Genomic DNA, 26,443 nt, shown 5'->3' on the forward strand with positions numbered 1-26,443 from the left:
GGGCTCCACTGTCTATCTACTGTGTAGAGATGCACAAGGAAAATGGTGCCAGGCAAAAAAAAAAGTAGAAAAAAAGAAAAATTCCCATCTGTTATGACACACATCTGATGGAATAAACACACACACACACACACAAAAAAGTGGTTGGTGCTGCAAAGCAGAAAGCCATGTGTCACTCCGCGCCTCCCTTCAAGCAAATTTGTCGTCTGAAATTTGGCGTGACTGTTTGGAAACAGAACCCCAGATGTCTGCAATAAAAGTGGGTCAGGAGCGGAGCCAGAGGACAGGCGGCCGCGGCAGCAGAACCTCTGACAGGTGCGCCGATGGCTCTGCAGATACCAGCCCAGCATGGCGCGCACCTGCATCGGCGTGTCGGGCCTGCAGAGGTGCGCCTCTTTTTTCCTCTTTTTTGCGCATTTCCCAATATCCCACTTTTGATGTTGAGGAGAATGTTTAGGGAGTAAAAAGCGATGTCTTACGCGCTTTTTTCTTCCCCCCCCCTTTGATTGCAGGCAGCAAGTCTCCTGGCGGCTGAGTCTGTGATGTGAGTTGAGAAGTATAGGACGGTCCCATCTTCACATTTGAGAAGGCTTGAGACACTAGCGAGATAAATCAGATCTGGAGCTGGTGAAATATTTATGTCGTGAGGCATAGCAGGAGCAATGAATCATCCATTTGAATATCTGTTAGGAGTGGTGATGAATTATGGTCAAGTAGATCCTCGCCCTTATCCAGAGGGTAAGTCATTTAATCGGCCCCTTTCCCCGCCTCATACTTGCCCTTAAAAGCACACAGAGACTCAATGGGCCCAACGCCTCTGGTTCCAATCAATTGTGACAGGCATCTAATAAAAACAGTTCATATCATTAGCACAGTAAAAAAATTCTGAAAAGAGCACGGAGCAATTATCCTGAATTCATAAACCATTTTGGTGGAACTGTATAGATGGATTTTTGGCCTCTTTTGATTGTGGCAAATTGAAAATGAAATATTTTTATGAAGTATAAAAGGCCTTAATTTTAAAATATGATGTTTTCTATGTTCTACTTGAATTGTGTTAATTGGGTTTGTAAAAGATCATTCTGGAAGAGTGTCATAATTTCAACTTTGTACCCTGCCTGCTCATTGTGTAAATGAAGGCCTTTTACATTTTGACAAATAATTTGTGCTGACCATGATGTTACACTATAATTTCCACTAAATGTGTTACTGAATTGTCCAGTATGTAGAAAGTTAGCTCTGTTTTTATAGTTTTTGGTTTAATCTAAAAGGAATTTCAGTCTAGCGGTTAAGTAAGCGGCCCCGTAATCAGAAGGTTGCCGGTTCGAATCCCGATCCGCCAAGGTGCCACTGAGCAAAGCACCATCCCCACACACTGCTCCCCGGGCGCCTGTCATGGCTGCCCAATGCTCAATCAGGGTGATGGGTTAAATGCAGAGGACAAATTTCACTTTCTGCACCGTGTGCTGTGCCGCTGTGTATCACACGTGACAATCCCTTTATCTTTATTTTACTTTACTTTATTATGTGGATGTCTTCTAATCTATTACAACACATTCAACAGAGTTGATCTGCTTTAAGCAACTGGGAAAAGTTCTTTAAAAAAGTCCATAGTCAGTCATAGCTAGTGTGTTTGTATTCCAGTGGTTCCAAAAGCAAAGCTGCATGACTCTTACTATTTCCAGTAAGGTCCCTGTTACTGCATTTATGTGTCACCTTTGGCAAAGACTGCTTAAAACCTCACAAGTGCCTCGGATCAGATTATCACTGTAAATCGGTTTAACTTCGGCAGAACTCATTTACTTCAGGCTTGAGACAGACTGCAATTATACTTGTATCTGATTCCACGCTTCAGGACATCTCGTGCGCAGCAGGAACAATAAAGTGGTGAATTGCTTCTGGATATGAGCTTTCTGCAAAGCAAATACGAATGACGTTGTTCATGACAAATGTGTTAGGAGCTTACATTTCTATTCCAGTGCCTCTCACTGCAAAATGAGTCTGTCGAATGCGGCAGTCTTGCCACTACAGTCGTATGTTATTGACAGAACAATAGTTTAACATATTTTGCCCTTGTAAGATGCTGCTTGTCTCTCCTTCCCATAATGCTTTTGGGTTTTTTAATCACCCAGGTGGAAAACTTTGAGCCGACAGAGACGCAGAGCACAGGCCTGTGCCTGAAAGACATTAGCATGCATGGAGCTTACTGAGGGGGAAGGAACGCCAGAGGAATACAGGAACCCAAATTGATCGGGGCAGCGACTTACCTTCAATCTCTCTGTTGACTTTACTGCGAAGGTAGCACTTTTTTGCCCACTAATACCCCACCTCCTCCAATTACAGCTGCTGTGTGCGGAGCCAAGTACATCAGACAAGACACGACAGGCCGGCTAAGACAGGGCTGGGATGCAGGCTGGTCAGTGCGCACTTAATTTCACGCATGAGGGCCGAGCGGGTCCTACAGCAGTTCCCCAAAACAGGCATCTGTAAAACTCAAAACTTGGAAAAAAAGCGGCAAGCATCAGAGGAACTGTCGATAAAGTAACTTGATCAAACCTTTAATTATAGCTACGAAGTGAAATTTTAATATGTTAATACCCTCCACCAGCGCTGGGATTGAATCAGCAGCAGACAAGACAATCTTAAAAATATGATTGCTTCCTTAATTATGATCTAAATATAAAGACAGAAATACAGAAATAATAGGTCCGCCATGGAAACATCCCTCTTAATAATTGGGAATTTTTTCCCTACTCTCTCTCTCTCTTCTCTCAAACTATTTCTCACTGCTGAGACCCAACCCATATGCTGAGAAACTGAGCAGAATTACATCTAACCAAATTAGCCTGAAAGCAGCACAGCAGCAATGGCAGGAGATGTGAAGGACAGTGGCAGGGAGAGAAAAAGGCACTTGTCTCTCAAGAAATGCGTAAATGTCACACTGTCAGGTGTTTTCTTCCCACTCTTAACATGATTTTCCCATCTTGAAAATGACTAAAGCCTCGCTTAGAATTTAAATAAGATCATATTTGATTAAGAGGAGGGAGAGTGTTACTCATTCATCTACACGTGAAGTGACTAATCTGATGGATTTTCAGTCTGATGAGTCACCACTACCCACTGAATGTTGTTGAGTATGTACTAGCTGTGGATTACAGAGAACTTTACAGGGAACTTTCATCAGCTGGCACAGAGACGTGGGGTAGAAACATTGCAGGTTGCTAGTTGCACATTTTAAATGAATTCAATTACATTACTATGACATCTCAAGATTAGTTACTTCCATTCCTGCACTCAGTTTCTAACTAGGTCCAATGGGGCAGGAAGAGATGCTATATAACCTTTCAAATGATCAATTATAAATTATAATTGATCGCCTTCAAATGAACCAGTCTTGGGGCGGTGGTTGGCCTAGTGGGTAAGAAAGCCACTGAGGTGCCACTGAGAAAAGCACCGTCCCCACACACTGCTCCCCGGGCGCCTGTTAGTTAAAGGACTTGCATAAATAATTTGATTAAGCAAGACGGAAATGCAATCTTTAATGGTATTTGCACATGTGACTTGGATGGGCACATATAATGAGGAAATTACATTTGTAAGAGAGCTGTCAATCGTTGGGCTCCTCCCATTTTCAACTCAATTTATTGAAACATCCAAAAAAAAACATCCAAAAAAGGCTAGTTCATTTGTTTTCTCAAAGATACATATATCTGCTAAGTGGTACTTTCTTGTTAATTATTTATTATCTATTCATTTATTTTTTTACCAATTGTTATCTATTTATGCAAATCCTGAGAACAGCTTACCTTACACAAGCTTACAAGCCTCCAAGTCAAAAACAGTGCCCACGTTGAAGAATAGAAGCCGTATCATGCAGACGCTGACATGGGAAGTATATAGGCATCGTACCCAGGTGTCAGGAATGATGTAGCTCCCTATCTTACCTAATCAAGACAGGCAGATCATAAAATATGAGCTCCTTGAAACCCAGAGAGAGAGAGAGAGAGAGAGAGGTGGAAAGAGTCCTGATCCTTCTCTGATAAGTATGCCAGGCATGCCTAATGGACTTGCAGAGTGACAATGGGGCTGACAGTCTCTAAAACAAAGCAGATAAGGCCGAGGGATTTAAGATAAAGCTGTCAATGCGGCCCGTAAAAATGTCAATCCCTCACCACCCCGAAAAACTGCCACGGAATCCCCGGAGCCCACGGAGCACGAGATCACATGTAAACAAGCTCCAGCCCCTCGCCCAGAAACTCAATGGAGCCTCTCGGTGTTGGTCAAATGTGTTCATTCTGCATGGATTCCCTCTCAGCCACAAACAAGCGTGAATCCGCCATCAACCGTGCTTGATTTGATGCCTTGTGATAGCTGCATGAGCGCGATACCAGTCTGGAGCCAAATTAAAAAACAATGGCTTGAAATAATGGAATCATCATCAATCATTCAGCCCTCTGCTTTTAGCCAAAGTGACAGAGGTGTTTGCGGCGGACAGACGGGTCAGAGGGTTTTTTTTTTTTTGTGTGTGTGTGTGTGTGTGTGTGTGTGTGTGTGTGTGTGATGCATACAGGGATTCCTTTAGCGAATGCGGTGCTCATTTACTGGGGTCGGGCACTGGCATCACTGCTCAGGGCTGGCGAGGCGTCTTGTTCGATTTGACTCAAGATGAGCACGAAAATTGGACACCGCTCTGGCACTGTGGGCGGCTTCTCGACAAAGGAGGCCTGCAGCAGCCCCGCTATTGCGCCCGCCTTAAAGAAGCTATCTTAAATAAAACATTCGCGTCTCCTCAGAGCCACATTCACGAGTTCAGAGGCGCTTCGAGCGTACAGCTGAATTTTCTTGTATGAAGTTGTTGTTTCACACGAAAAATACAAGATGCCACGCCAGAAAAGCCCCCCGCCCAATGCACTGCATTATTAGCGCCTCTATCACGGCACCGGAGAAATCGCTGCTTACTAACCGCAACCGTCAGCAAGGCCAGGTCTCTCGTGCTTGAGTAAGTGAATTATATAACCTCGTATTACCAGAGCCTGCTCTCCTGTGGGAGCTGCATGGCGCCACCACGTGAGGTGGTGCAAAGGGAAGCTGGAGCACAGGGCACGGGGCAGCAAAGCTAATGCGGGACAAAATGCTAACAATGGCTGCTGGGAGGCATGGATTTGAATTTTGAATGCGTGCCCCAGATACCCGAGTAAGTCAGCTTGAGCAAAATCATTTCCAATGCAGTCAGCTGGGATGATCTATAATCCTGACCCAGATAACTTATTTAATTCAATATTTCACTTTGTGGCGTGTCCGGTATGCGCTAACAGGTATGAGGATTCAAGTCAAATATAAAGATTCTACACTAATTTTGTAACCAGAGCTGAAATAAAAAGATGAATGTTTATCAGGTTTTTACAGATCAAAGGGAGACCAGAGTCTGTATCAGCTCTGTGATTAGTTCCAAGTTGTGCTGATATCTCACTTTAGTTTGTAGCATTGTCTTTGTATCTCTTATTTAGTGAATTTTCAGAGCCCCTTAGAGTTCTGCTCATGATACAAATAATGGCATAGTGGCAGCAGCAATATGCACAATGAAAGTATGAAAGAGCATTAACATGTAAAATCAAGCTATTTATTCAGTATCTTTCGGACTGTTGAGGAGAGTGAGAATGAGTTCCCTTCCTGCTTTAACTCACAGTACTGTGTACAAGACTGATAAAGACCAGACGATGAATATGCAGATGAATGTTTGAAAAGATTCTGTATGGTAAGAGCTCAGTTCCACTCAAACAGAGAATACAACAACAATTACATTGATACATGTTTCCTTTTTAGCTTATCTGCAAATGGTGAGCAGTGGGCATCCATGACAGGCGCCCGGGGAGCGGTGTGTGGGGACGGTGCTTTGCTCAGTGGCACCTTGGCGGATCGAGATTTGAACCGGCAACCATCTGATGACGGGGCCGCTTCATTAACCGCTAGGCCACCACTGCCCCAGTGGTGCCCCATTCGAACCAGAAACTTTCTGATTACGGGTATGCGTAGTGACTACACTAAAGAGTGTAGATCAGAGTGACATTGTGAGGGACAATCAAGGAACTATCCAAACACTTTTAGTGCTGTGTGGTAGGGTTAGCATGCTGTAGGATACTAAAGTCTACCGCCCAGTCATCAATTCCTTACTGTAGCAGTATAAGGCATTCTGTACACATGTATACATCTACCAAATAACATAAATATAAAGCACATTATGCATGGTTTATCTTATTTTAGCACAGGATTTACATTGCAGCAGGAAATCCATTTGCCCAAGCTATTTGTTGGCCAGTTTTTGAAGTAATTAATTGCAACCCCAATGCTGCTAGGCCCATGCAGAGTTCACAGTGATTAATTGCTGCCTCTTAAGTGATTCATGCAGCACATTTAGCCCTGACTGGAAAGAAGGAAAGCTGGGTAAAGACCTTCTGTTTCCTTCACTGGGTCTGCGAGTCACATGTGAAGCTCGAGTTGTTCAACATGCAAGAAAGTCTGGGTGCACAGATGCCAGCTTTGTGACATCATCCTGTGTTTTGCCTCCTTGCCTCCAGGGTTCTGCCCCCCACTCTATATTTTTGTCCTCGGGTAAAAAATTAGTCTTCTTTTGTTTTTTGTTCAGGGTAAAGAACAGAAAGAAAATAAAACTTAGGAAAACTAAGTTTTAGGCCCTTTTGGGAGTTTGTAGCACAGAATATAATTATTACCGTAACACAAGGCTTAGCCCAGGACATTGAGCTTAATGCTTTGCACTGAATGTTTTTATGTTATACTGATGGTACTGATTCTCTAATCAATATCCTATATATACCCACTGCTAAGTTACATACGAACTATGTAAAACACATATAAAAACTACATATATTATAATAATTAATAATAAGGTGAAATACAGGGGTGTATTATTAGTAAATGCCAGTAGGAAATGGTTGCAGATTAATCGGAATTAGCATTGTGATTAGAACAAAGGAACACAGTCTTCAATAATGTTTGCACATTGATGAGCAGGGGTATAAATCATTCAAAATCTCATTGTGGTCAGTTGTCAATCAACAACTGACCACAACAATAATATTCTGTGACTATATAAAATATAAATGCAATAACTACATTGATTAAAGATGGAATGAATAAATGTATTGTATATGTGTAATGTATTTTACAGCATAAAATAACGTTGACCTTGCAAAGGGTGTCATCAACAGCATGGCATACTGGCTCAGGCAGATCCCCATGTGACAGCATCTGTTTAAAGCATTGAACCCTTTATTAAACAAAGGCACCAAACTGTGAAAAGCTGGAAAATATGAGTGCCATTTTGGCTTAACTTTACACATGGGAATATGGGCAGTCAAATTTAATAGTTTTGCCACAGCCCTGAGCCAACACAACAATCTGAAACTTTATTCAAAATCTTGCTGTAGGATTTTGATCTTCTACCGTGACCTGTGAAGCTCCAGTTGTGGAGTGCAGGATAAACTCCTATACAGTTGGGTCTTTTTTCAAAAAATTTTCAGATTTAAATTGTCATGATTGATTGGCACTGTGTACCTAAAAATCCTTTTTGAAATTGCATGTTTCAGGGTTTTATCTGGTAACATGAAAACTCAAACTCCTAGTTGTAATGTGTTACAGTCATGCACTTTAACAACTGTACAGGATTTCTTTACTCAATATCGAGGGGGTCAAACACCTTCACCCACATACACCCACCTCTCAACCCGGACCTGTATGAAGTACACTACCATTTCAAAGCTCAAGGACATTTAGAAATATCTTTATTTTCCATGAGATACCATTAAGAGATCTGATAAATCAGATACCAGAACCAGAAGACCATTTTTATTCCATCCATAACCATTGCAACTGTTTTCAGGTAGACTAAGACAATTATTAAGGTTTCAGGTAAGAAAAGTCAATTAAACTTTAAAAGAAACAGAACTCAATTGGATCTCAACACTAATGGATGCTGATAATGGGAGTTTTGATGACTGTGACATAATTTAATTAGTGTAAAACAAGAAAATTTCTAAATAACTCAAAACTTTTGAATGTTAGCGTTAGTTAGAATGTTTGTCACTGTTGCAGCATAAACCACTCATCTCTTGGAATTAACATCCCTATCTGTTATAATTTCCCTCATTCCCCCTGACTAAGCCAGTCATAAGCAGTCAGCTACAGGTACAGTGTTCATATAAATTGGCAGAAAAAAGCCTTTATTAGAAAAATGAAACTTTTACTTATGTACATTTTTTACATGAAATTTTGCACATTATCCTTCAGCAACATCAGTATTTACATTTCACCCAGAGCATCCAAAGCCCATTCCCTTAACATGATCAAGATAGAAAAAAAAGAGAAAACAGAACACAATACATCTTTACAGCTTTTCTAGTCTATAATTTTGTTACAAATGATTTGAACAAACGTGGAACAAACAGATTTCAGGGAGGATAGGAAGATATATTTAAAGCCATCCCACTGAATTAATGCTTTGTCATGCATGTTGCAAGTAAAGAAAAAAACTGATAAATTCAAGAGTGTGCGTCTGCTTTGTGTACGTGATAAGTCCCAGTTTACTGGGAAAGACAGTAATACTCGCAAGTCATAATGCTTTATTACAAAAAAAATACTTTTAACCAAAAGGTCACATGACTTTTGTGATAATAAGGTTACAGTCACATGACACTCACAACGCCTTCATACTTCTGAGAGTAAAAAATACAGGCCTAATTTCTATGCTTTAAATATAGAAATTGGAACTCATTTGGGGGTGTGGGGGATTACTGGTGAGCACAAGTGAACAATGCTTTTGTCTATTGTGAGAGTTCCGTAATGAAAACATGTTCATCTTCTCCATTTTCACACAGTACCAAAAGGCAAAAATGTTCTACCTGTGCAACATATCCAGCAGCTTTGTGCACATACTCCACATGCAAGACCCAACACACGCCAAAATATCTCTGCTCTTTCTACCCACAACAAACACAGAAACCGAAATGTGCATAAGTCTATAAAAATGAATAATAATTAAATAAAATAGAGGCTACCTGGTTAATGCCAGCCAGACATTCACCCCAGTGATATAAAAAAAATTGCAACCATTCTAATCTTTCTTCTACAGCCTCAAAACTTACAAATGGAGGGACATTCTTAGAACAAATTAAGAAAATATAAATTGTGATTTGTGGTGGAAGGGGGTTCTAGTTTGCTGGCTGGCCCCAAAGCTGCCTTTTTATTCTTTTTATATATATATTTTTTCTTCCTGAGGGATTGAGGTGCGCCTGAGAGGACACAGGAGCCTATGGCACTGCTGCCACGGTGGCGGGTTTAATGACTCTCTGTAACTCTCCGCTTTGCTCGTTCTGGTCCTGTCTGCGTTTTTGGACGTGTGTTCTTCTTGAGATTACTTTTTTGAGAGCACATCCAGTGGTGCAGTAACAGTACAACAGCCTCCCTGGCATTGGTACAACTCTATTGGCTCACTACAGTATGTTTACTTCAATTACAGCTCAGGAGGTGGGGGAATAAATTGCGTATTATTCCACTTCTGAAGCATGATAGACCCTGCAATAAGCTTGCGGAAGACGTCATGCTTTTATTTATTTGTTTTTGGTATTGTCATTTTTGCATTAGTGTAGTTCTCTCCTATTATTTGTCCTGAGGCATGGGTCATTTCTTCCCTCAGAAAGCAGAGTATATGTGCAATTTGTCATTATCACAAAATTGTACTGTCACATAAAGAGACACACAATGCACTTTGGGGAATTATTGTCTGTCGGGCTACATCAAAAGAGGGAAACGGAACTGATATGGGGATTGATGGGCTGCTTGGACAGTGATAATGCCTTGAAAATCTTTGCAGATACACGTTTGCCGTGCACTCAAACCAACTCGTACCAAGAACTTTTTCAGTAATGTGCACCCTCACACACATGCACCTATATAGATACAGCAACAAACATATGTTTTTGCTTGATTTTATAAGAAAAAAAATCCTAATGCATTTTAAAAAAAGACATCAAACCAATATGAAATTGACATTAATGCCTTAACTGAGATAGTACATGAGATACTGAGATAGTACATGAGATAGTACTTTATCTTTTTATAACTACATCAGCTAAGCTAATTAATTTGTATCTTACTGAAATAATCAGCATCACTTACTACAAATATGATAAGCAAAAGGAAAAAAAGTGTTTGTACTTAGGATTCTTTATTAATTATGAATGGTGTTTGTCTAGGTGGAGAAATGCGACATGACACAAACATTTCAAACAGTCCATTCAGTTTGCAATCAATACCAGGCCTGCACAACACATCAAAACATCTAGAACCACCAAAGAAACCACTGTGGCCACTGGCGCAGGATGGGGGGAAGGGCGGGCCGTAGTGGTTGTGGTAGCTGAACTGCATCTCGCACAAGCCGTTTCATTTGTGAAGCATCAGCACTTTGGTTAATGAGCAGTGTGGACAGACACGGGGGGCCGCTTGCAGCGTCTCCAGAACTAAGCTCTCAGGAACCAAATGCAGGGCTGCTTCTGCCCTTGTCAACCTTTTAGGCATGCTTGATCCAAGCTCACCTTGAATTACATTGAGGATATTTACATTGAAAGAAAAAAATTAAACTGACATAAAGGAAAAAAGACAAACACCAGGGCTGCAATCCCTGATTACCAATTAGAGGTGATGTTTCAAATGCAAACCTTGTAAATGGTGTTTTTGTCTACATCACCTACAGAAAATGAGTGGCACTGTACAGACTCTTGTGAAAGTCACCAAAATATTTTTTTTTCAACTATAGATTCATAATGATGTATCTGAATATGAATTTACAAGCTATATACAGGTGTCAAATATTGAAAATAGTTCCTTAAGTCTTTTGAGGATTTTCTTTCTTTCTTTAAAAAAAAAAAAAAAAAAAGCTTTTGTCAGGATCCGGTCCCTTACAGCAAACCATAAATACGAAAGAAATACAATAAGTTGTTTCTTTGGAGGGATAGCAGACTCAAATTTTTTCTTCTTCTACTTTTTCAGAAAGGGAAGAGCAAGGGTATTTACCTCACAACACAGTTTTACATACCCAATGGCCCAAACTTTGCATGGGTAACGTCAAACAGTGGAGCAGGTTGGAGGTGTTGCTTTTCCCCAAAATGCTGCAGCAATATTTTGAAGAGTTTTCTTCTTTCCGTACATGTGCAGTATTTGCACCCTTTTACAAATGATTCAAACATTATAACAAAAACATACAAAAATGTGTTACATTTAGGTTGCATGCTATTACATTACTTTTAAAAACCAGGGAGGTTATTACAAGGTTGTAAAATAAACATCCTATGGATGACCAATTGAATGTAGTCAAACAATGATGTTTCATACATGTTTACTAGAACTTGATATTTTACATGTGCATATTGCTCACACATTAGCTTCTTCAAGCAGCACTTGAAAGATACATATGATCATAATGATGAAGAAAAAGATGATTATGTCAAATAGTATTTCACAGAAGTGATCTCAGAACATTGGGTAAGCTGAAAGAAACATCAGGACAACGCAAAAAGATCCCCCTTAAACCGAGACTTTCTGATATGAAACGGTACTGTACACAGCAGGAAGCAGCCACCCCTCATTCAGTTTTGTGAAACAATTGGCATTCGACCCTCTCTGTACACAGCAGTAAACAGTGTCTTCCATCCAAAGCCTTTGCCTCAGCTAAGATAATGAACAATGCTTTCAATCTCCACTCTCGGCCCATAATTGTGTGTCGTAACCACTCAGAAAAAAGAAAAAAGCTGAAAGAAAGATGGCTACATTTGGAAGACCTAAAACAAGTAAACAACTGGAGAACTGCCATGGGCCATGCCGAGGGTGTCTAACGTGCTATCACACATTAAGCCACTGCCATCAAGCTGATGTACAGTCCGCAAAACCCGTCCTGAGGTATTTGTCTTGTGATAAACCATTTGTACAATTTTGGCTGTGAGGTCAAATTAAAGTTGCATGGATTCCGCTGATTTTACAAGGTATTTTACACAATATACAGTAATGATGAAAGAAATCGGTCTGCAGAACATTGGAAATACCCTAAGCTTAGTGCGACTGTGTCTTTGTGAACAGTGACTTGAGACCAATGTTCTTGCTCAGACTTCAAGCTTACCCAAGGTTGCACATGCATTAGTCTTTACATTGAAATGAGAAGAAAGTCAAGATCCACCATCTCTGCTCATTGACGAAAGTCTTCAAGTGATGCATTAGTTCAGTATCACAGTGTACAGCAACAAAGTAGAAGCACTGACAATTGTGACAAAGAGTTCAATCAAACAGTTGTCATGACACAACTTCAGAGTTGTTGGTACCCTGTTATATAGGGAAAGTATACACCTCACCAGTATCCATCAGGCTCATTGTAGCCATTGCGCTCATACTGACATACTAAGTACAGGTCAAGTTTTAATTGCACCGGCGTCCACCTTCAACCATGAAAACAAATTCACCTTAAATGTAAATATGGGTGTGATCTCTTTTCCAATACCAAAATGATACATGCAAAATAATCTATTCCTGACAGTAATTCGAAGGTATTAGAAAGCAAACGTGGGAATATAACTAATGGTTCTTGTGCTACCAGATAAGCTAAATTCTAACATCTAAATAGGGATCAGAATGCCAGAATCCCCAATCTATAATAATAGAATAAAAGCAGTAATGCTATTATCTCATTGAGTGCCACAAAATGAAAATACGCTTGCTTGCCTTAGGTTTAATGTATCTGTAAACAACCCCTAAAGCCTTTTGTTTCAGCCATAGAGGGTCTGACCCTGGACAGGCTTTATAAAGCTCTTATTACAAACAACAAAGAGTTCAATCTTCAGTGGCAACACTCTCATAATGAAAGCAGCTTCACACTTGCCCTTGTTTTAAAGACTGACAGACTTTGTTTCCCGGAAGCAAAAGTAGCCAGCGGGATGGCCAGCTGACTTACTGTATTTTTCACAATCGGTCCAGGAGACACCACCTGAGACGGTGACTTTAAAATGCTGAAAACCTTTGGCAAGCACCATGCGGCCAACTTGTTACAAGAACTTGATAAGAGTACTTGGGTACTTTATTTAGATGGAGGTGGCTATGGCATCCTAAGTGAATATATATTTATATGATATATTTGAACTACACAAATAGGGTGTTAAACATCTGACTCAAGACTAGGTATTTTCTTATACACTCGTCTATTGCTGAATTGAGAGGAGTTGAGGACCCGAGGAGCTGAGTATACACTAGTCTTGTTGGCTACATAAGGCATTACATGCTCTGAAATGTACATGTCATTGGGTATTCGACCATCCCTGGAGCAGTATGAGGTGGTGGACTTCACAGAGGACCTCAGATTGTTTTCATTCCTCGTTTTGATGGGGGCCAACTGTTTGTAAATGTCAGATGAGCTACGGCCGTGAACCAGGCGTGTGTCGTCCCGTAATGATTGCATGAAGGGGTTGTCTGTGGTGTGGTCGGGGTAAAGTGACTTGCTGCGTTTGCTTTCCTCCAGGTTGTGGTTGAAGAGCATGGACCTGCTGCCAAACAGTTTGTCCGACTTTATGTTGAACATGTTGGCGTATGGGCTGTCCTCCAGGAATCTGTCCTTCTCCTTCAGGCTGACGCTACGTGCCGGCCTGTTGAGGTCAATCTCCTTGGGTTTCTCCAACATGATATTGTCAAAGGAATGCTGGCGGCTAAGCCTCAGTCTGTTCCTCTTGAGGACGTGTGGTCCGTCCTTCTGTGGCCAGTAGTGGCTGAACATCTCGTCCTGTTGGAACCCTGGACTGAGCATAGCTTCCTGGAGCATCTGGTCCTCACTGATGTCATAAAGGTTGCCCATGTGCAAACAGGCCTCGCAGCGATTGTATGGGGAGCGCGTGCCATAGTGTCCAGGGGGGTAGGTTGGCACTTTAGACAGACAACTCCGGCAATGTGTCTGTTTGTAGTGATCATTGGTCTCATGCGGGCTGAGGTTTTTGTCCTTGACACTATAGTGTTTGTTGAAGGCGTTGTCAGGGAGGAGGTCGGAGTCCGTGTGATGGAGGGGGCTGCTGTTTAGGTGAATGATGGGCTGGTCGCATTTTCTGTAGTTGTCGTTGTGGTCCGAGTAAATTTCGGGATAATCCAAATCGTCTGCAGCCAGCCCTCGGCTCTCTCTGTAGTGTAGTGGATCGGAGTGTAAACTCAGCTCCCGGTCTGAGTCGATGGTGTATATTTTGTCGCGAGCTGACCCGGCCTGCTTACTCTTTAAGTAGGACAGCTCCACTTCGCTGCAATCCCTAGGGTATTTTGACGTCATCGATCTTTTTTTTAAGTTGTCCTTGGGCTTCAGGTGCTTGTTATTGTCTGCATCCTTGTAGGAGGCGGCCCGGCTGGAGCAGTCAGAGATGTCGGAGTGTGCCGCCTCCTCGGGTAGGTACCTCTGGCTCTTCATGGACAGACGGGGGTCTGGGGCGAGGGTGTCAGGCCCCTGACCCTGCCTCATTGTGTCAACCGACTTTTTCCACAGAGCTCTGGGCTTAGCATTAGCCTGAGCTGCTTCTGCGCTAACTGCCACCTCCACCGTGTTGGGGTTGGTTTCGTTCAGGGTCAGAGGATGCTGGCCCTGGAAGATGTAGTTGTTCATGTGATCCTTGTGGCGATTGGCCAGGTAGGACTGCAGGTCGCCGGTGTCACCATAGATGTCCTTGGAAACGTAGCTTCGATTGTCGGTGTAGATGAAGTTGCCTTTCTCTGACATCATATCCATGATCATTGGGCCTGCTGAATGCATGTACTCAGTACCGCGTTTGGGGGAGTTGATCCTGGAGCCGCTGAGGTTCGTCATGTTAGTCATTTGCTTGGCTGATTTGATGAGCTTCAACATGTTGGCCTGAGGACTGAAGTCCAGGTCTGATGACTTCTTTTTCATTTCAATGTGGACACCATGTATGCAGCTCCAAATGCCCTGAAAAACCAAAAAAGACAATCCCATGCACCTCAGTGTATTTCATAGATTTCCTTAACTTCCTCAACTTAAATCGTTTTTCAAAACTGTTTCACATGAAATAGTTTTAAAAAAACAACAACAAGGCAATAAGCAATTTACAATTGTTTTCTATAGATGGCTAATTGCTCATTTCCAGCCTTCTGCATTTTGCTGTACTGGATATTGCACCACATGATGGTGTTTCAGATAATTCCAACAGTGTCCCCAAATCTCTCACTGTGTCATTTTGAATCATTGTGATTAAAGCAAGATTAGACCTCAGGGGGAACATGAAGGACAACGCTGGGAAATTATGTTATGACTTTTACGCTAAGCCCTTCCCACAGCTGCTCTGGAAATGGTTCCATGCTGTTCGGCTATTGAATTGACATCATCCTTCTATCAGCACAGTGGGGGGACGTCCTCCCATTACGTTGAGCTGAACTCAACACCGACAAGTGCTTTCCTCCCCTTCCGACACGCACAGTTTCTCTGCACCACTCCTCTTGAGCTCACACTTCAATATATCAGACACGCTAATCAAGAGTTCCCATCACATTTCTACTCTGACAGCAACAGACTACCATACATGCATACAAATCTCCAGCAAGGATCAAACCAGGCTAAAACAAAATAAAACTGAGCTACTGGAAAGCACAAGCTATTTCGACAGACTGCTGAGTTGTTATTAAAGGCTTGCCAACCATGAATGACAGGACTTCTAAATCTGGCACCAGCAATGTTCATTACAAATAGCATTTTTTTTCCTCATAAGTTGTTTTGAGGCAAATATGCACTTGCTCAATCACTCAAGTTCCTAAAGAACAATATAAGCCACAGGACCACAGAACTTTGCAATCAATGTTACGGGTTCCTGTTTAAAACCTTTTAAAACCACTGTGTTTTTGAGATTTTAAGGGCTTGACTTGTTAAAACCTGTTCTTTAAGTTAAATGTATGTGTCTCACCCTGCTGATGGTGAAAAGCAGGCCCGGCTTGCCGGAGCACACCCCGGTGAAGCAATAGCGGAGACGCCAGTAGAAGAGATGCTCCCAGATGAAGGTGATGAGGCTGAGTCCCATGGCCGTGGCCAGCATGTAGAAGACGCCCGCCATGTTGTCCACATCCAGCTGGCTGCTCATCACTTCATTCTTCTCATTGTGGCAGATGCCAGTCAGCCACTGCGCCTCCAGCTCTTCCATCTCACCTGCGGGGCAAACCCAGGCTGTCAGTCACAAACTCCCCTACTGTCACAAGCATGAAATTACCCCGCTGTGCGACATCGAGTTTACTGTAGTGCGTGCATGCAGAAGTGGTTACCATCACACTGGCACTTACACACAAACCAAAAGCTTATGAAAGCGTGCACCTTATTCTACTCTCCTCTGGGTTTTATTTTCTATTTCGCACAAGGTACAGCAGCCAGGACAACGATTTAGCATCAGTCAGGCTTTGCAGTAATTTTTGTAGGAGTTGCACAGGCAGCCAAATGCAGTCGCTTTGTTCTCCCTCTGCCATGGCTTCTTATGACAGCTGGTAGAACTGCACTGAATTTGCATGAAACTTCAAACATGAAACTTGCTCCTACGGCTCATCAAGGCAATTTGGTGTCTATGCTGTCTAGTTTCAACATGGTGTCGAAACATCAGGTAAACACTTACAACTCAGTACCCACACAAAGAATTTAAATCTCATAAAAGAGCAGAGCCTGGTTTAGAAATGCAAAAATTATGGTCTATTACTTCTATTCACAATAAAAAAATTATTTGTGGAATAAAAATAATGATTACAGTAATAATACATGTAAATGATCCAAGATGTGTGCTCATGTACAAATCATTTTATAGCAATTCATTAAAAAAGTAATCCAAATATTCCCAATTTTTGATTAGCACAGATTGATTTAAGATGGAAGTCATTAACTGACAAAACACATCTTAGTAAACATCACATTAAGAAAAGTTTGATTTTTCAACTTTATGAGGAAATTCGTTTTTCTCAGCCTGAAACCAACAGCAGCCATCAATCAAGAGAAAGAAGCTTCATAAAATGGCAATGCATTTATGTCATATTCATGTCATATTCATAAGGATGGTCATGTACAGACATTTTGAGAGGGGTCTGTGCTCAAATCAAAAGTCACATAATTTGGTCAAACTTTTTTGGGGGTATGTCTTAAACTTCTGAACAATGTCAAAATAATATATTTCACAATTTACTCCAGGTGGAAAGGTCAACTACTGATCAGAATATGTCTGCATAACAATACACACACACACACACACACACACACATATATATATATATGATTTTATATAATTTTTTTTTTTTTTGCTGAAAGGAACTTTAGTGGCAGGTGCTTGAGCATCACTATCTGTGAAAGTATGTAACAGGCCTTCATTGCAGTCACAGTAAAACAGCAAATATGATATTCTTGTTAAATGATAGCAATAATAGTAAATTAATAAAAAAGCAGCCTTAATAAGCTTGACTGAAAGCTACAACCAAGATAGCAAGGCAGGGATACTCACCATCCCCAATAATGGCCAATATGGCAAGGTCAACCTGACGCTTCCAATAGGAACCCTTCTGCAGTGCGATGCCATAGCCTGTGGTCGCAAAGATGTAACCACTGCCGATGGTCACCAACTTACACCCCTCATCCCTCCCAGCCATGTAGTTCAACACGGCTGCATCGTAGATAAATGCATCCAGTTTCCTGCCAGGACACAGACAGTTTATACATACACACAAAAACCCGAAATACGACAGAGTGTTCAGCCTTCAACACATCACACGAGGGACATCATAAGGTTCACACCACATACACCAGACAAGGTCATGGGCATGACCAAACAGACAAAAGCATTATGGGATGGTAGATACTGTAGTACATAATGCAAGGCATTATGGGCTACAGTACTACTGCAAAAACTGCCTTCGGCTGCCCCCTGTCATCTCACCTATCACTATGACTGGTCTCTCACAGACAGTTATCACGACAGAGAGGATAATGAGAGCGTCAGGTAGGAGGGTTGGGCAGACTGGAGAGCCTCCATTAGCGCTGTTTCTCAGTGTTTGCACCTTCCCGCTGCTCCGCAGCTACCGCATCATTAAGGCTTCCCACCTCCACGACCAGCGGTAATCTGGCATCTGCCGTACACAAGCCATAAAGCAGCTGCTGGAGGGGTGCTTGACCTCCCCGAGATGGAGAAAGGAACCAGGCAGACCGGCGACTTTCGTCGTGCACCTACAGGACCCCCTCGCTGCACAGTCCCCCACAGACAAAAGATCCTACAGCCACACACACAATTAAGCCCACAGAGCTGGGGGGAAAAATGGCACTAAAGACTGACATTTTCCAGACAAGCGTCGGTCAGACACCCCTGCTTCACTCTTCCCCGTAAGGGGAGACAGGCTTATTACACTGACATTTTTAGAATGTCAAATTTAACTTGGGGATGTAAACCCTGATCCAATATTTTTGCTCAATAATTCCATTAAAACAGACCGAGAAAGGCGGTCTTGTCTTCAGTGCCTCACTCTCGCCTTACCGACACCATGACAGATATTTCAGTGGGGTGACAGAGCAAAGAGCGCTGGATATAGATGAACCTGCCTTCACTGGACATTTTCATGGTGCTGGCAAAAATGACCATCCTGGTCTGATTTTCACAGTATTTGGAACTATTATTTTTATTTTTGCCCTTTCATGGCCTAATTTAATAGACAAGTTTTACTGCGACTGAAAAAATCTTTTGCAAATAAACAAACTTAAATAGTTTCATTAATGACAAAAACATAGAAGTGACAACTGTGTTACTGAATTGTGGTATTTTATCACTTCCGTTGAAATGAAATGATTCTATTGCCTCAGGACAAAATTAAACACGATGATCCGATTCGTCCCAAAATATAAACTAAAGATGATTCGTCATAATTCTGCCACAGCTTCATAAATGTCCCATTCACCTAAGCTGTTGCAGCTGTTCCTTTATACCTCTGCTATGCTCCTTGAATATGAATGTCTTTGTCTCTTTCTTTTTTTTTTTTTGGTGGCTCACCTGGGCCCAACATTGCTCCCGCCGAGCGGGAATCTCAGGTGATGAACTGAAGAGTGTTAATATTTCAGAGTTGCTGTTGCAGACAGCCCTGCTCTCATTAGCTCCTCATTGATGGCTCATTGAGATGTGGACCAGGTGACTGCAGTCACATCTCTCCAGTGAGGCACAGAGTTTGCACAAATTAGAGCCATCTCCTTCGCAGCAGGCCAATTAGAAGGCAGTGCGAGTGCTGAGATCCCCAGCCTCGTACGGGACCATAAACATGGAGTCCCGCCGCCTGATATGTTTGGTAATATAATACATAGAAGGAGGCTTCATCTACGTTTAGTAAATGACACGACCAACAAAGAGGTCGGCCTATTTATTTTCCATTTCCACTTTTCACCATCTGTAAAGAAAGAGGGGGAAATGTGTTTCATTCATGCGAGGATTAAAAGGAACAGCGTCGTCAGTCGCTGTGAAAAAGGCCTGATTTCCGTGTCATTGTTATGCGTACGATGACGTTTTTCCCATCGCCCCCCCTCCTCACGTTTTTTTTTTTCTACATGCGCCCTTGCGCTCTTTTTCCTCCTGCCTCAGAGATGAAAAATGCCCTGGCCATACATCTCCGCTATCTCATTTCCATTTCTATTATGTATATTCCTCCTGTTAAAAATAGTCCCGTTACACCACACTGAGATGGCCATTCATTCAGAGAGCCTTCCACTATATATATACACACACACACACACACTGACATACACGTACACACACACTTGCTTAGTAGACCCTAACGCAGCTGAAGAAGGCAGTGACTCATTGGATGATTCCCCCAGCGGCCACAGAATGTCAGAGAAACACTGAGCACCCTGAAGAATGAGATCCTACCCAGTCTTTAGGCTGACCAGTGCATCCTGCACCCCGGTCTGGTGGTACTTCACCATGTACTGGTGCATGTCCGGGTAGTTCTTTCGGATGTTCCTTTCAGTGCTCCCGTTGGGAACCGTCCCGAAGCGGAACGGCGGCGAGTAGGAGTACGGGCTCTGGAACTGTGGTGGGGGAGGAAACAGATCACAGGTCAGAAATCCAGAGCGACAGAGCTGTGCCTGGCATGGAGAGCGTTCCTTTATCAACACATGGAGCCCTTTCCCTCCCCCCCTGCATCACAATCAATACTCCATTAGCGTTCATTGATCCAGTTAAATTTAGCATCAACGTTTTCATTTTAATTTTTTTTTGGACGGCTTAGGCTGCGGTCCCTGGCAGTTTGCATTAACCTGGCATGTAGGGCCACTAAGTGTAATTGAGGCCAGGGGTCTTATTCATAAACAATTCCCACACATTTACTTTGTAAAAGCCTGCACAAGCAATATTAATGTTATATATTCTTATTCTTTACAAATTTTATGATGGTTTACCGTGTGATGTATATATAGTGTTGACTGTCTGAGTTAAATAGCTTACATAATTAATATTTTAACATGACCAATATCATTTGACATTCAGCTTGATTCAGCTTTGAGCCAAAAAGAAGGCAAGGCATTACAATCATGGTGTGTTGCCTGTTACAGGCTACTCGTGGCTGGAAACCATTGTGTGCGGAATAAAACCCTGTGATATTACGTATATTAACACTCTTCCCAGCAAGCTGTGTGACACGCAGCAGTGCCATATCTTGACACCCTGCTGACTCGCCTGCCGTTTTTTCTTGTCAGTCAGTGTGGGTACATGGTAATAAGGCATGGGTAAGATGGGTGGAGATTGTGGGGTGCAAACAGTCACAATGATTCGAGTAAATAAAAAAAATCTAAAGTTCAGGAAACAATTCCTTAGCAACAGTTTGATATTTGTACTACAAAGTGTAGTCTCATTTTAAGATGCCAACATGTCAGAGTTGGCCCAAGGCACAAGAAATAAAAATTACTCATCAAATGTTAGCTGTATGTTTTTTTTTTTTTTTTTTTTGCTATTTGAGGTCAGCGCATGGGCAATGTAGGTCATGAATTTACAGCATGACTACACATGAAAGTAATGATCCACACAACGCTGACCTCTGCATCTCATGCCTGTGAACCATGTTTTACTGGCCAGTCTGTGACTGTTGCTGGTTATCTTTCTTGCCTTTGTCCAAAATGCCCCTAAAATCCACAGAATTTGTCACTGTCAATGCAATTTCCCACTAATAAAGGTTTATCTCATCTTATCTTGTCAGACGTGCTGCATGCACTTAAAGTGGACAGACCTTAACATAATAACTCTGATTTGGTCTGCCTCTCATTATGCAATTTATGTGGCGTTATATAAGGTCAAGACCCATGTCCTCTTTCCAGTCCAAGGCGAGAGCCAAAAGCCCTCTGACGATGACTACCAAGAGTCCCTAACGATGTCTCCAACCCTCTCCCTCCCTCTCCCAGTAAATGCTTGACTCACACTCTGTGTCACGCATTTACATAACCAAGCCCAGGAATGGGACATGCACATCCAGGCTCCCTCTCCTGCAGGACCATGCGCATTTATTTGGTTGTTTGTTTAATTATTTGTTACAATTTTCTTTTTACATGGCATGTCAGATTGCACCGGCAGTTTCTCACATGCAGAGAGAGACATGCGGATAACATGCCTGCACATCTGCGCATGGAAGAGTGATGAGCAGTTAACAAAAGACAGCATCAGCACCAGAGTGCCTAAATTTTTCCCCAGCAACCAATGAGATGCGAGCACATCAGAGGGAAAGAGATTTAGTTTTTTTGTTTCTGATGGCAGAGGTGACCCTTTGCATTTTCATGGCTTGCTGTTTTTTGGTCTGCTTTGCATTGCTTTTCTTTGAACAGGGCCTAACTTCAGAGGAAGCCTATTTTATATTAAAATGGAAAAAGGACACATTTCTTTCTTCTTTGTCCTGGGAATAGATCAGCATCAAGTTGTGAAGAGCAGCACAAATTCCCATCAAATAGACATCTGCATATGGTTAAGCTCTAAGGCTCAGAAACACAGGTCCAGCCCTTTATCTAATCACTCAAAGTCGGTATTTTCCAGGAAGGTAACACTGACATTGGCAGGATGAGGCCCTCTTTGAAATTCCCTGTTTGCTATATCTTTTAAGATTTTGATATAATCACTCGGTTAAGCGCCACAGTCTTGAGGAAGCCATAAAGCAATATGATTTATAGAGCTGCCAACAGATTAAAGCCAGAGTTGGGTAAAACTGTCCCGTGTTTGATCAGGCCTGAGAATTTATCAATACAAATCTACGTGTAGAGGTGGCGGTTTGACTTCAGCATCTTAACGGAATTTGCATAATTAGCACCTGTTTAAGATGTCAATACAGCCCTTTCATCCATGTTCAAGTTCAGATGCTATGTAGCAGAGAACATCTACATCAATGCCATCACTGACCTTTTTGTCACTCAGACCCGTGACCTGGTCAACAAACTCCTCCTGGATCATGAAGGCGGCCAGGTTGGCAGTGTAGCTGGCCAGGAAGATGACAGCGAAGAAGGCCCACACTGACACGATGAACTTGCTGGTGGTGCCCTTGGGGTTCTGCACGGGCACAGAGTTGTTGAAGACCAGACCCCACAGCAGCCACACGGCCTTGCCCATGGTGAAGGAGGGTCCATGGGGATCTGTGGTGTAAAGACAAAACGCTGCCTAACACATTCACATCGGCGAAGGTCGTTTATCTCTAAAAGTTCACGCTGTAAATGAATGTGTGCCAGAGTCCCATGCAGTGATTAAAGGCCCTGCTCAGCGGATCGCCCTCCATCGGCAGCTTCGCTCACTGCTGCAGCCATGACACAGGGCGGCTTCTCCAGCACGTCATTTTAAAGCACATGGAGCTGAAGCGCCTTGGCAGCTCAAAACCGGCATCTATGCTTATTTTCCATAGTGCCAGCAAATGTGTGGGCAGATTAGTCACACAAGCGCAGAATTTCATTACCCACTTTTAACACGTCAGCCTGTCATGGTTTTACTTAAATATTTCTACATTTCACAGCTCTGGTGGTTTTAATGTTGCCGTGTATTTTTTCCTGCCATTCTGGAAACATCATCTCTTACAGTAATCTAGTTCTATGTGACACCAGCCTTCCACTTGTGTCTGTGGACACTGAGTCAGTCAGCGAGTTTTCCCAGTAGCCTGGGTCCTGGCCCACGGCGCTGTGTGCCGTACTGTAGCTGAGTTGGCAGCATGTGGTTTACTGTACCTTTGCCCTGAGCCAAGTTCCGGTTGAATCCCAAGGGGCTGATGTACTCAAACATGAAGACGGCCATGGCGGTGACCAGCAGCAGCATTACAAACATCATCACCCACACGGATGCGCTGAACGGCTCTGTGGGGCAAGGGAGGGAAGGACAGAAAGGAAGGAGGAGGGGGATGAGTGTCTGAGTCAGCAGTTCCCATCCTCACACTCTTGCTTGAGCCAGCGTTATGTGATTATGGACAAGCCGCAGAGATTAGAAGGCTTTTACTGTGAGAAGTAAATGGGAAACTGGCAGAAGTCCACACAAAGGTGGGTCCAGCTAAGCCCCACCAATTATTTGCCTTGGGTTCATTAAAGTATGGACTGATGGCCAAGTGGCATGCAGGACGGTGGACAGGCATGGACCACCCTGATCATGCAGTGAAGACAACCGGCTCTCACAGGTCAGGGCAGGGGTTGTAGTGGTAGTTACGGTGCTGCTGATGAATGTGACAATGGACTCAATAAGATACTGTCATTGTTGAGAATCAAAGGTGGTTTAGAATCGTCTCTGAAAAAGACACCCCTTCCTTGATAGTTACCCAGAAACGCTGATGGGGAGACAGTCCCGTTGCTCCTGGACACCATGACGCTAATTCCAGTTTCCACAAAGGGGACCGAAAAATCGATGACCTCTGAGCGCTCCTCATTGATTGTCAGTGAGCCAACAGCCATGACTGCTTTCTTGTACACCACCTGCGGCAGGAGATCAACCGGAAGACTGAATCAAACGCTCAAACGTGTCACCTACTAAATCACACACGCACAAACTAAACACATAAACCCAGAGACACACAGCCACACACACTCAAAAAGATCCCAAAATGTGTTGCAAGCAGTTTCATGAAGTGACATAAGCTTTTCTTTCACTACACTACATTAAAGGTAATACAAAGATTACAGAAATAATATCACAAGTGTGTGAACACTTGTTTAGCTGACAGTTCAGTTGTTTAGGAGGATGATGGCGAGGGGAAAGAAACTATTTCTGTGACTGGTATTTCGAACAAGTGAATCCGTAAACAGTAAAAAAGGTTTATCATGAACTGCCCAAATATTCTCTCCAACATTTTTTTTTTCAGCATGTTGACCCTCAACTACTTGCTGGTAAACGTTTAAATGAAGTTATGAAAAAAATAGTACTAACCAAATAAACTAAAATCAATAAAAGTATATCAGTGTAATAAAACATTGATGTTAATATCGCTACTAAACAAATGTTTCAAACAGCACAAGTAATTCATGCAATTTGAAATTCTATGAAAAAATGTGCTGGATCACCAGGACACCTGTTTTTAATGTAATTACTCAGCCCACTCCATCCCCAGATTTCAGAAATAAACTAGGGAAAGATCCACATTTAATTGTTAGCAATTTGTCTTCCCTCACCAAGTCGCTCTCATGGAGCTGAAACTGAATGAAAATGCTGAGGCTGGCCGTTCCCCAGCCCACAGACACCCATTTAGCAAAAGGCCAAATGCACCCCAGGACCAAAGCCCCCCTCACCTCGCCCACCATGCCATTCCACACGTTATTGATCTTCTTGCCGTGCTTCCCGTTGGTCACTAGGTAGAGGTCGTAAGTGAACTTCACGTTCCTGGCGATCTTTTTCAGTATGTCAATGCAGAATCCTTTGCAGCATTTTTTGATGTACGTCCCCCCTCCTTCTGTGGTGTTGCTGCAAAACAAGACAACATCAGTTACCAATAATACACCAGACCCCCTCCGTAAGGACTCAATCGTGAGTCGACTGCCATGAAACAAGTGTGAGTGACCCGTGGAATCAAAACTGGACATCAATCGAATTGATTATTATGGCTTGAAACAGCTAAATAGGGGGGTGTCAATCTAAATGGCATGTGGCTGATGGGAATGAAATAAATCAGGGACTAAAATGTCTTCACTGTAAGCCCCAAAGCTGGGATTACTCCACTGCTGGCACAGTACATTTAAAAGCCAATGTGGGAAAAAGGCCCACTCATTCTCTCTCTGCGCGGAGAAATCTCTTAATTATGACGAACAACGAGCGGCTTTCCTCACGAGACTCTCCCCAGAGGCTCACTGCAGGAGAACGAAATGGAAGATTGGCGGAGCTTCATAAAGACCGCAGCCAATCTGCCACACCTTAATTGCGCTGGGGGCTCTTATGTCTCCCAGACCAAGAAAAAGATGTATTTACTGGGCAATCAAGACAAAGGGAAACAGGATACTGGTCTGTACTGGTGCATACAAGCTGTTCACTCTGGGGGGTTACAGGCAGAAATGACGATGCTGTGATCAGTACAAATCCACATTGTGCAAGTTGCATGTTTTCTTGATCAATTTGATGCAGCAGTAAACTCAAACTCTACATTTTCAGAACAGTAAATGCACAGGAGTAAAAAGCAGCACTAATGGTCACAATGACACATTTTGTTTGCAGAAGGCAACCTCTAACCGTGCCAAAAGAGTCAAAATGAGCAACAAAAGCAAATTTTGCCTTCAAAAAACACAATTTGCGAACATGTGTATGAGTTCTTTCAATCCATCATTACAAACTGCACACCAAAAACAACACTCAGTGTGAATCAGTGCACCTTTGCTTGTCACTGTAGTCTATAGGCTTTCATGCCAGTGCCATTTGTTGTCTTTCTGCATAGGCTGCGTCCAAAAAAATTGCTGTTATTGCTAGCAAGGGCTATTGCTAGCATTTTGTGACTTGCAAGCTGGAAACTTGCAAACTTGGGTGTGGCATCATCCCCAGTTCTGATATCTTGGAACACAGCAGTAGAGTCCCAGCCCAAGCAATTTGACAAGCAGGCTGTCTTCACACATTATTTTTCACGCAGTTTATATAGATCTCATCAACTTTTCACAATTCATATTGAGGAAAATACAAGGAGTTCTGCTCTGCGCATCTGTCACATAACACAAATTCATGCATCTCTCATCCTTCTATAAATGTATATTTTAACTCTAATTTGTAATGTGTTAGCTTGCATGGGGAGAGTGCCTTAATAGCATGGCACCCAACATGTTTCTTAATGAAGCAGGCTTTTTCTTGCAGACGCCCAGACAGGTTATAGGCCCATTCAATAAGTGCCTGAAGTAGAGCCGCTGCCAGACAGATGAGGAGGGAGGTTTATTGATCAT

The 26,443-nt window shown here is 42.6% G+C and overlaps 1 protein-coding gene across 1 annotated transcript in view; it reads right to left on the reverse strand.

The window, feature by feature from the left end:
- Positions 1-13,210: 13,210 nt before the first annotated feature.
- The window catches only part of grin2aa (glutamate receptor, ionotropic, N-methyl D-aspartate 2A, a), a 102,532-nt gene continuing 89,299 nt past the window's right edge, over positions 13,211-26,443 (reverse strand). The window contains exons 6-13 of the mRNA XM_028986081.1: positions 24,818-24,989; positions 23,854-24,007; positions 23,276-23,401; positions 22,467-22,696; positions 19,959-20,119; positions 17,559-17,746; positions 15,996-16,234; positions 13,211-15,007 (exon numbers count right to left, since the gene is read on the reverse strand). Of these exons, the coding sequence (XP_028841914.1) occupies positions 13,211-15,007; positions 15,996-16,234; positions 17,559-17,746; positions 19,959-20,119; positions 22,467-22,696; positions 23,276-23,401; positions 23,854-24,007; positions 24,818-24,989 (3,067 nt within the window). The remainder of the gene's footprint in view (positions 15,008-15,995; positions 16,235-17,558; positions 17,747-19,958; positions 20,120-22,466; positions 22,697-23,275; positions 23,402-23,853; positions 24,008-24,817; positions 24,990-26,443) is intronic.

This window comes from Denticeps clupeoides, chromosome 7 (genome assembly GCF_900700375.1).
Source record: "Denticeps clupeoides chromosome 7, fDenClu1.1, whole genome shotgun sequence".
NCBI lineage: Eukaryota > Metazoa > Chordata > Actinopteri > Clupeiformes > Denticipitidae > Denticeps > Denticeps clupeoides.